Source organism: Dermacentor albipictus, chromosome 2 (assembly GCF_038994185.2).
Source record: "Dermacentor albipictus isolate Rhodes 1998 colony chromosome 2, USDA_Dalb.pri_finalv2, whole genome shotgun sequence".
NCBI lineage: Eukaryota > Metazoa > Arthropoda > Arachnida > Ixodida > Ixodidae > Dermacentor > Dermacentor albipictus.
In genome coordinates, this window is record NC_091822.1 from 167927374 (window position 1) to 167939425 (window position 12052).

Here is a 12052-nt window from a genome sequence, read left to right on the forward strand (position 1 = left end):
GGCTTGCAACATCACCTCTCAAGTAAAATACTGACAAGCACTATTATTTCATCACTTCAATCAACTCAACCTCGCATCAGTGGTAGTGAATCTCAGTGAAAGCAATGAAGGAAAGACATCCTGGCTTGCAGCCACCAACTCATGTTGTAGCAAAAACCAACAACAAGCACCACTATTTATAAAGTTCTGTGAAAAACTGTAACTGAACTCGAGGTGCTAGCATCATGGGCTGTTACAAGGAGGCTTTAGCTCGGGGCCAACTCTGATTACCCTATTCAGGTACATGTGAATCCCCAAAATGCTCTTATTAGACACTGCACCCATCTGAATTAAATTTGCTGCAAATAAGAGAAAAAGCTACATTTTATTGACTGCATGAAGCAGAATTTTAATTTAGTACATCTTAGTTCATACAAGAATCGCCAAAACTCGGTGAGTTAAAAAAAGCTGAACCACCGAGTTTACAAATTGTTAACTGTACACTAAAAACAGATATCGCAGTTCCGTAACCTGAACTTAGAAGAGCACCTGAAGTGGACAAATTTGATGTACGAATTAACAGATCATATGAAATTGTTACAATGTTTATGAGTGTTTTACAAAAGTTCTACAGAAAGAATGGTATATTTCAGCGCATTGTATAATACATCAATCTTTTTTTGCATTAGATGTCTCCACAGGTGCAGTGTGCAGTCTACAGATTTGCAATATTGTTTTTTTTTAATTTAATTTAACGATATTCAAAAATTTTTTTAAATTTATTACTTAAATGCAAACCCGGCATGCAATACCGAAGACAGCACACGTGGAATGTAACAAAAAAAAAACCACATTTGCTTAAAGAATCAAAATAAATGGGTGAACACAGCAGCTGCACCTAACGAGCGTTATCAGTATGCCTGGAGGTAATTAGAGCCTGTGCCAACTATTTTCGCACAATGATTCAGTTGTGTAACGGTGGTGACCTCAGTTCAGTTACAGATGTCTGACAGGAACCACTCATCAAGAGACCTAGCCGTCACAAATGCTAATACATTAAGAGAGCATAGCCCATGGCCAGCTGAAATGAAACATATTCAGAGAAAGAACTCCAGCAATGTTTAAGATAGCCTTAGAACATAAGCAAGTAACTAACAGCACCCAAGTGACCAATGCTGTTCTTGGCAATATTTTAAACCATGGCCTGGTAATAAACGTGGACGACATTCCTTTCACAAGCCTGTCACTTTTGTTTATGATGAGGCCAAGCTTAGAGCTGCAGCCATTTCACTATCACACTAATTTGTACAAGAATGCAAATAGCTGGATTTCACTTAAAATAAGCCCGAAATTATATTCAAAAACATAATCAAAATCACTAAAACCTACTATTCTTCAATGACTGCAACAAAACATAAATATTCAACACCAACACAATAAGTTCTAGGAAAGCATAACACGCAAACAAATTAGTACAACACAGTAATCCAGCATAGCTATGCCCCAAACAGACTCCTTCCGTTAATCTTTCCATTAAATCAAGGGAACATCGGATCAAAACAACAAAGGTGTAAAATAAGCTGCTAGCTGCTATTTCAAAACCCAATGATAATGCAAATTTTCATGTTCACTCTCAACATATACATGTACGCACATATGAAGGGGCCCTGAAACACTTTTCTAATCATAGAATGACATCACTATTAAATTAGGTTGGCCCACAAATCTCCTGCTGCAAAAATTTTGCGAATCCTTGAAGCACAAATGAAGTTAGACATAGCTTTCTGACTGATCAGCGGCTTACTGTCTCATTTCATTTGCACTGGCACGCTGGAAGCAGGAGTAATGCCCCACTAGCCCCTCCCAAAGGTTGAACGCGAGACAGCTTGCGGTGGCACCCTGTGGTGGCCGCTGCATCTACGCTACACTCGCAGCAGATGCAGCAACACGCAAGTGTCGTGTTTAGACCAACAGTGCAAATATGAAATGGTTTTTCTTTCTTTTTGAAATCACACATATATTTTTCATTTAACTCAACTGAGCAATAGGTGTATTACAGAGAATGTTCTCGCGGTCACAAAACCAGTCTAGCTGTTGTGGGCCCAGCTGCTTGCAATGACTCTGCACGACGACATTGTGGAAGGAAGAGCAAGTGATTTTTCACTGCTTCTGACGAGATTGTAAATTCCCTGCTGCATGCAGTGTAATAATATTTGACTCGCATGTTCACAGGAGCCTCATTAACACATTGGCAATGCTTTCTTACTATGTTCGAAAAGTGTTTCAGGGCTCCTTTAATGTGACATGTGGCTGAATGTCAGACATAATTGTTGTCAATACACTGTTACACATTCTTTTGTTACCTACTTAGGTATGCCTTTACTGTCGCTTGTTATACAGTTAAACCTCAATATAACAAAGTAATAAGTCATGATGATAGTGATGTGGATCCCACACGTGGGAATTCAATTGATCAAAGCTTTCATTGTCGTTTACAAGGAACACTGTTCTTGTTTAGGGACAATTTGCAAGTACAGAGCACGCAGCAAAGTTGGATATGTTTTCATTGGAAAACATCTCACTCAGCATGAATGAAAGGTACTCCAACACTGCAGATATGGCTGCTTGAAATTAGAATGTACCGCGTCCAATTCGCACTAAAATTAACATATCCTGTGCGAAGTGTTTCTCAAAGTACTCGCTTGCATATGTAAACAACACAGTCCACTTATACTGCCGTCTCAACACTGTGTATCGATGCTGAACCGCTTCTCATTTATGCAAAAACGAACGCTCATGTTCAAAGCCATATTTTCCTGCATAACAACTCTGCTCCATTTCGCATTTTTGGATTAAATGTTCACTGCATTCCTCGGTGTTTATCACCCTTGACGTGAAGGCAGAGCGCGATGCACCATGCCGTATGAAATTGAAAGCCATGACTATTGAAGCACCCCAGCCGTTTAACTAGAGTTACTGCATAGGCTCCCTTTATGGAGCCAGAGTTGCACCATGGTGCGCCAACTTGGGCTCCAAAGTTATGTGGAAAAGCAACTCCCCATACGTGTACGAGCCGCATGCGCACATACATGCCAGCAATGCTTTGTTTGTTTATTTCTATTTTTTGTAAGTACAAGTTCATCGCTTACTTCATCATTATGAGCCTAGATTTTACGCTGGCGTACCTTTTCATCTAATAATTACTGAAAATGTAGCGTGTGACGAACACATACACCAATGCTGGTGGCAACGTCATGAGCCTTACCCATTCCTGTGCAAAGCGTCAAATATAATGGTAAGCTTTCATAGATTAGCTGCAATTTTTATTAGGCATGCATGTGATCACGGCTCACAACAGTACAAAGACGCAAATGCGCATACTTAAGCAACAGCGCTGTTGCGTCCAACATTCCTTACATGCAAGGTAAGGATGCTAAATATGACCCAGGTGAATGATGCAAGAAATTGCATGCACTCGTACATTGTTTGCATTGACCCTCATATTGAACCTTAGGGTCTCATATGTAGCAGACACATGCACTGACTAACGCTGCATGTGTTAAGCTTATTGTACAAATAAAGTTTTCGTGTGTGTGTTGAATTGTGCAACTTCTGCGGCGCCATGCTTAGACAGAAAAAAAGGAAAGGATTTTTTTTATAACCGTTTGCTACTGCAAGAGCTGTCTGTGTGTAATGTGACATTGATTGATTCCTCAATTTAGCCAAGAAAACACCTGCAAACACGTCTTTCAGCCACACCATCGAGGAACATGCAACAAGAATAATAGAAGTGCTGCTGTGATTATTCCGATTTGACCGGTTCCTGTGGAGTGTTGGTGTGACCTGCAAAGTGTTGGCTTCTCCGCAATGCAGTGGAGCCCATTTTAACCATGCAATGGCGCTCGGCCAATAGCGGCACGCTAATAACAGCGCCATAACTCTGGCTCACTAAAGGGAGCCTATACAGGGACTCTAGCCACGACAGCATTGTAGCACCGTCTGTGAAGTCCTAGTGCATTAAAGAGGCAAGACTAATGGGTAGTACGGTAGTGTGCTTGCACCTGCTTAACAAGACAGCCATCCCCTGCAAAGTTGGGGGTAAAGGAAAGAAAGAAGAGAGGGAAGTCTTGAAAGCATTCTGGTGCCATCTATGGGACCATAACATCACACAGAGTGGGTGGTAGACCTGAGTATACTTGGCAAGACAGCAAAGCATAGCGGGAGGGGAGGCAAAAGGAGGAAAGTGGGAAGCCACGGCAACACAGTAGTGCCATCTATGGGGTATTAGCATCACATAGAGGCAAGCCTAGTGGGTAGTGACCTAGTGGGTAGTGTGGCAGTTGGCAATGAGCTTAGCAGCCAGTAGTCACAAAGCATGGAGAAGAGGCAAAGAAAGCTTCTCTTTAAAAATGGCACAGTATTTTGTAACATTGAAATTTATTTACACGAAAATAGAGTATATTTTCGTGTAAGGGTTTCACCCCTAAATTCGAACGTAAATATTTGGCAAATATGTGTGCAAGTGCAAAAGCATTGTCCCTTTCAGTCACGATGTCTCCACATGGAGACGCAACTTTCTTCATTGCCTCTTTCATCAAAATGCGAGGAAGTCACGCTGCACACTGGTGCGACTAATATTCAAGACACAAGTAAATGTAGAAGAGTATGCATTTGGGCTGGTTGGTTCATGTTTACAAGCAGTGAAACAGTTAACAGACACTAGGTCAAAACAGTAAAAACAGTAAACAGACACTTGGTTGTTAGTCAGCGCTAGTGCCTGTGTCCCTGTCCTCGTCCTGTTGTTTAGCACTGTTTTACTGCTCACAAATAAATCTATTGAGCACCATCTGATATGAAGCAGTGAAACCCTACTGAAGATAAAAATGTGTCAAAGTGGATGCCTCCACGTTTTACGGGAGCTCCCCTAGTTTTACGGGAGCTCCTCTAAAGGATTTCTCTTTTACTGCAGCCCCATTCATTCAGAACTGTTAAAGACCCGTTTTATGTAAAGAAAGCTGCAATTTATGAATAACAGTTGCTCAATACTTAGGGTTTTGTTACTGAATAGGTTTGACCCCGTTTTGATCTGTGTTTCCATATGGAGACACCATGACTTACTCATTCTTTCTTTACCATGCTGGCGACCCATACACATCACGAAAAATATGAACTACCGATGCTTTCATGAACTTGTTGCGCTATCTCATCATCATCATCATCAGCCTGGTTACGCCCACCGCAGGGCAAAGGCCTCTCCCATATTTCTTTAACAACCCCGGTCATGTACTAATTGTGGCCATGCCGTCCCTGCAAATTTCTTAATCTCATCCGCCCACCTAACTTTCTGCCGTCCCCTGCTACGCTTCCCTTCCCTTGGAATCCAGTCCGTAACCCTTAATGACCATCGGTTATCTTCCCTCCTCATTACATGTCCTGCCCATGCCCATTTCTTTTTCTTGATTTCAACTAAGATGTCATTAACTCGCGTTTGTTCCCTCACCCAATCTGCTCTTTTCTTATCCCTTAACGTTACACCCATCATTCTTCTTTCCATAGCTCGTTGCGTCGTCCTCAATTTGAGTAGAACCCTTCTCGTAAGCCTCCAGGTTTCTGCCCCGTAGGTGAGTACTGGTAAGACACAGCTATTATACACTTTTCTCTTGAGGGATAATGGCAACCTGCTGTTCATGATCTGAGAATGCCTGCCAAACGCACCCCAGCCCATTCTTATTCTTCTGATTATTTCTGTCTCATGATCCGGATCCGCAGTCACTACCTGCCCTAAGTAGATGTATTCCCTTACGACTTCCAGTGCCTCGCTGCCTATTGTAAACTGCTGTTCTCTTCCGAGACTGTTAAACATTACTTTAGTTTTAGTTTTCTATCTAGCTATCTAGTTCACTGCCAAAGAATTAAATTGTCTTTTGAGCATTCTTTTCATTTTCGAGTGGCAGAAATATTTAAATGTAGAATGAAGATTGGCATAAACACAGTTTAATTGTGAAGGTGCTAGACACTCTAGTTTTTGGACTATCGAGCAAATTACGTTGGTCTGGCAATTATTTCGCGCACCTCGAGTGGTTGTCTGGACATCAGTGACTCCTAGTTTGATGCCAGACCAATAGGATTTTATTTGGGCAAAGCAAACCTGCAGAACCAGCCCGGGCTGTTCGTTTTTGTATTTGAGAATTTTGTCTGTGCTACAATTTAACATTCTTTTTTTTGTATAATTCCTCAAAAACTCATTTCAAGTCACCGTTCTTGCTCTAAGCGTAAGGTACGTTGCAAAGGACCACTGGCTTCAGCAAGTCCAGTCGCCATTTCAGCAGTGGGGCAAGTACAAAAAGTGTGCGGCAAAAACCGTGGTCTGCTGCTGAAAATACAATGTTTTCTTGCGCAGTGCAGCTTATTAGGACTGCTTCCTCCAATATCACAACCTGTGAACTCGTTACTGCAACACTTGCACAACTTTAAATAAATAATTTCCCTTCTTCCTGTAAACTGTCAAAGCGTACTTGCAAAAAAAAAGAGCTAGTATTGTGTCACGATGTCTCCATATGAGGACGTGAAAAGAATTTGCATAACTGTCCTAGAGAGGTGAATTTTTTTTCTTCACACTCTGGACACTTAAAACGTCAATACACGCCTGCAAGTTTTAAAAGTTTCGCTATAGAATATCACAATTCATGACTGAAGGGGTGATTGTCGCTTTGGTGAAATGCTTTTCCCTGAGCACTCCTTGTCCATGCAAGCTCTCGTCTGTATTGTAACTTCACCTCGGTAAGGCCAAATCAAAGTGCGTCTCAACATGCTTGCTTGCCCACAAGGACTTTATAACTCGAAGGACTGTTCAGCAGCTTTCAAATGGAGATTAATGCTTTTCAATCTATACACTCGTGGCTGCGACATGGCATGTGCAAAGACGCATGCACTAGGCACACCTTTAGATGAGCAGAACCGTGGAGCCGCCATGGCGTCAGGGAAGCGTGCTCACCTCGCACCCCGCAGGCCCGTGTTTGATCCCCACCGAGACCGAAATGCGCCAAATTTTTTTTTCAGGGCCATTAATTTACTTTGTTGACAGGAACCTCCCTGAGAAATGTGACATCAATTCAAGCATTTTTTGACGTGCTCTTGCTCTGTGCTGTCGGACATTTTTAGTTCGATTATTCGGTCATGCCACTGACTACGACGGATTTTCACATAATGGGGCACATGTTTCGCATTGATAGTATTCGAGAAAAAAAAATTCCGTAAATTATTCGTGAATGGGCTGCACACCCCTTTGCAAGACGCGCACATTGTCAGCCAATGCCATGCGGCACACACTGGGTTACCTCCGCAAAGTATCAACACGGTGCCTTCTACAATCGTTTTTGCACTTGACATTCTGTTGAGAAGAAGCTCCTTGACTTAAGCTTTGGCACCATAGTGAAATTCATTTCCTAACACCTTGCGCCTTGTCCAGTTGCATTTTCCAACTGCATCGCTTTTTGTAGACGGTAGTTGCTGCTACACGCCACACACTAACGCCTTCTGTGCTTCATTGTGCTGAAAGCTTTTATGAATCCCATGCCACCTGAAATGTATGTGGGTGTATCTGGCTGCAAAATTCTGTTTATGTTTCGTGAAAACCTTGGTAGTTTTTGTGCCAAGCCTACGTACAAGAATTGCTTCATGTTGCAGTGCACAGAGGCATATCAGTCTCTGCTGTTTCTGCAGCTGAATGTTTGAGGGAAGCTCAGCATCAATACAAAGTTCTTGTTCAGATGCCCCACAGCTTGCCCTGTAGCATTTCCTCTGTGTACACACATTGAAAGCGAATATATGTACAATGTAAGTACATTGCTTTCTGTAGGCAACGCCTACCTGTGCACGCCACCCTGAATGTGCATGCATCACAAATGGATTCGGCACTTCATCTGTATATTGTACACATTTGTGTAGCGAGCTTTTATTGCTCCCATGCCACCTAAACTATAACCAGGGTCTACAGACTGAAACACTCCATCCATTTTTCATGCAAGAACCCCAGTAGGGCTTTTTTTTTTCTCACTACACAGCTTAAAGTGTGTACGATGTCTGAGGACTTCATTTTGTAACAGCAGACTTTCGGTAAACCCAACTCCAATCATTTCTGCGGCAGTCTCCATTTAGCGTCTCAGTATCCCTTCACAACGACAGGAAATCTTTGTTACAGTGAAATTGTGGATAAACTTACTTTGTTACACTGAAGCTAAATATACATGGTGTTCTATGGACATCAAATTAAGAAAATCAAGCTTATTTGTTACGTCAACAATTTCGTTACACTGAACTTTGTTACATCAAGGTTTGACTGTATCTGTATAACTGTAGCATTAAACGCAGCATTTCTTTTTTTCATCACCCAAAACGGCAAGTGACAGAGAGTTAACCAGAATTCTGAATAACAGGCTAACGAATGATATTAGCCAGTTTTGAACAAGAATGAGAACAAAGATGCAGTGCAGTAGGTAATTTCACATAAATAGAAATCAGATGCTCAAGCACGCACTGTACAACCATCATAATGTGAAGGGTGCGTAAAAAAACTGCAATTAGAACACCTAGTAAGTGTGTTTACGTGGAAGAATAATGTGGCAACACACAGTAGCCCATGTTATAGACACCCTGAAATGTGTGTTCAATGAGCAAAGAACTCAACTGAAGGCTTTAGCGTTCAAGCTAGAAATCCACTCAAAAGCTTTACAATGGCATTTCACTCATCTGCAGCTGCCTTGATTGCAGGCTTCCGCCTGCACAAGCTATTTAGGGCAACATACATTACAACATTGTGCGTATCGCATTACTCAACTGTGGTTGAACGTCGAACATGTAAGAGTCATCAACATTATGCACAATGCGAACCATAGGCGCATGAAAAAGATACATTTACATTGCACAACAGCACACAACGTTATGTGCGCTTTGTGCTGTCCTACATATCTCTGGTGTTTTCTTCGAGCTGCTCAGTTACATATTAAGGCCAACTAAATAGCCCAAATTATGGCATTGGTTATTTTGACTCCTCTCCAAATTTTACACACAATCACATGTACAGAAACATTCTACTTTCTGTTAGCTGCATTGGTTAGCTAGTATTTTTTTTTAAATCTGCATTGAAAAGCTGAAGAAAAAATTTTAAAAAATGAAATTTCAAGCAAGATTACAAATCAACTTCTGTCTTTCTTTCATGCACCTCGCTCTCACGCTATCTGGAAAAATTTCTTCCTGCTATGAACACTTCCTTAAAAATATTTCCAAGCCTGACATGTCTGCACAAGAGCTTCCTTAGCACACATGCGGCAGTGTCTTCGCAACTCAGATAGTTGCTCTCGTTTTTGCTTGACACAACAAGCAGAGTTCTGCAACCAGCCAAATAAAGGCTAGAAACTGCAATACATATCGACAGTGCATGTGGAACAACAAAAACATCACATCTGCTTTTCGGCTCGCTCTCTGAAACGCAGAGCGCTGCGGGCGTTCACTGGAAACAGAAAACTGTGAACTTGCACAGCATGGTGCATGGTGGGATGATGACCAGGACAAGAGGAACATTCCAGCAACTCCAACAACAAAAGTGCACGTGCAAGCCATCCGAGAAACCAGCAACATTTGAGCCACTTCGGCAGGCGGCGCACGTGAAGTGCTCATATGACATCCCTCTTGGATGTGATGAAGTGCAGAGAGCTTGAGACGATCTCAGAAGTGCCATCGGTGTCCTCCTGCCTGTTGACGAGGTCCTTCTGTGGATGTTCAAGCAAGCAAAGTATGTGTAATGTATATTCAATTTAACTATGTTCACTGCATTATTATTTTTTTCAACGCAGTATGAATGAGACCATTCCGTAGAATCGAACATTTAAGCGAATCTGGCAAGACATTCAATGATGCACACAACTTACACATATCAATATCAAAAACTCTGCGATTTGCTTTCATAATTTAGTTATGCAGTAACAGCTACTCTCGTCAATAACCTTTCTGTACAGCACACCATTTTGAGAAGTACTTTTGAACTTTAGGCAATTCTTTAGCTTTTGCTACAGTACCCAGCTTTGCCAGCCCAGCTGAACAATGAATGGGAACAAACAGTGAAATGCTCAAAGGAGTACTGACAGAACCTTTTTGTGTTGTCTTTATTACTTTATTGGATAGTCCTCGACACAGTAATTACATTATGGAGGCTCACTTCTTCAAGAAGCAACGCAGCTTCAGATGTGAAAAAAATTACTTAAAACATCACCGAAAGCTGTTGTGGTGGTCTCGTGGTAACAGATATCACTGATGCGTACATATAAACTGTGGTCGTGTTGCCTAAAGGCGAGTCCATTCAGCATTCAGCTGGACAAGAAGGGACAGAGAGTCGTCCTCTGTTTCCAAGAGAAGTGAGCAATTGGAAGGGCTGTTTGGCAGCTTTCGCCGACACAGTCATTGTGTACCCTTCAACTACCGCACACTGCCATCTCTGATTTTGCTGACATAAGAAGTCTTTTTCCCATTCGAAGCCACGCTGGGCTTGACACAAGTTTTGTACGGGTCGTACAAAAGGTGTTGCAATGATTCATATTTGGAACGCTTGAGAAAATAGACGCTTTCTACTGTAACTTTGGAGTCGACAATAGCTACCTAAGGAAGCAAAAAAAGCGGGACACCAAATTTTCATGTCAGTACTCCTTTAAGCGTTGTGTGCCACACATATTTCTCATACAAGAAAGGGAACGACAGGGAGGTAAAGACTTATTTATTTATTCATGGGCCTCACCGGCTTTAATTGGAGCATTAGATGCGGGGGAAAACAAGGTATGATCAAAGGAGAAGCAATAGCCATTATACAAAACGAACTAGACAGGGCTAACATTGTATCATTGAGAAAATGCAGGAAACAACAGTTATAGAATAGTTAACAAGGACTAGCATAAAGTAAACAAGTTGAGAAAAAAATCATGGAAATATAGCAGTCACCTCTGATCGAAATTTTACCGGTTCGCAGATGTTGACACTGTCAGCAGGAAGACCACTACACAGTTGTATGACATGCGGGAGTGCTGATGAATTAAACACTTTTGTGCGTCTAAAAGTGCATCTGAAACGTTGGCGATTGGCAATTATGCAAACAACACGAAGTATGAAGTGGCTGGGAAAGAGTAAGGTTATCTTACGAAGTAGCAAAGAAAGGTAATATTTCTGTGCGAATCCAAAGAAGGAAATGAAAGAAAATACTAAATACTGTAGTTTTTGGCATTGGAATACACAGCATGGTTTTGAACGATTCAAGTGAGTGGATTAGATAGTGTTGGTGGAGTGACCATCCAGATTGGCAAAGCATGTTCCAAGCGAGAACAAATAAATGTTTGATAGGCGAGTTTACAGGTAGAAGATGGGACTCCGTGAAGTATCCTTTAACCCTTTCAGGGTCAATGAAGTAAATATCTGGCGCCGCAAATGAGTCCAAAATGGTCGATGCCGTATATCTGAACATTTCTGAACATTAAAAAAGCGCGCTAATTTCCTAACTTTTTCTTTCCTGGCATGTGCTGCCACTATGCAAGAATATACAAGGAATTTTTCTCTCTCGCCTACCTCTCTCGGTTTTCGTTGCATGGTTTTGTTTGCTCTGGCGTGTCTATACTACCACCGGCACATTGGCACGCGAGTGGGCAGGCAGGCAGCGGCAAGTTTGGGTTTTGCTCCGCGGGTGGTTTCAGCTTCTTGCGCTGGTAAAACTGATGGCTTCCTCGTTACTAATCACTCAAAGAATGATCGCCTGTTACCCGCTCGTTTTTTGCTGACAGGGGTGCACATACGAAGGATGCTGCCGGGCATGCGTTTCCTTTCTTTTTTTATGAGACTCGCGAAAACTAATCGCCTCTGGTTGGCAATAAGATGAAGATTTGTCTAAGTTTGTCGTACGTTTTGCTTTTTTCACGGGCACGCAACCACACAGTTTTCTTGAGTGCGTTCACCTACGCAGTTGAATTACGCTATGGACACAAATATCAGTGAAAGAGCAGAAACATTTGAGACTTGCGAAATATTTTCGTGTGTGGAT

The 12052-nt window shown here is 41.9% G+C and overlaps 1 protein-coding gene across 1 annotated transcript in view; it reads right to left on the reverse strand.

Moving 5' to 3' along the window:
• Positions 1-345: 345 nt before the first annotated feature.
• Positions 346-12052, reverse strand: part of LOC139056295 (F-box only protein 42-like) — a 36141-nt gene continuing 24434 nt past the window's right edge. Inside the window, exon 12 of the mRNA XM_070534400.1 lies at positions 346-9746. Coding sequence (XP_070390501.1) covers positions 9651-9746 — 96 coding nt within the window. The 3' untranslated portion in view covers positions 346-9650. The remainder of the gene's footprint in view (positions 9747-12052) is intronic.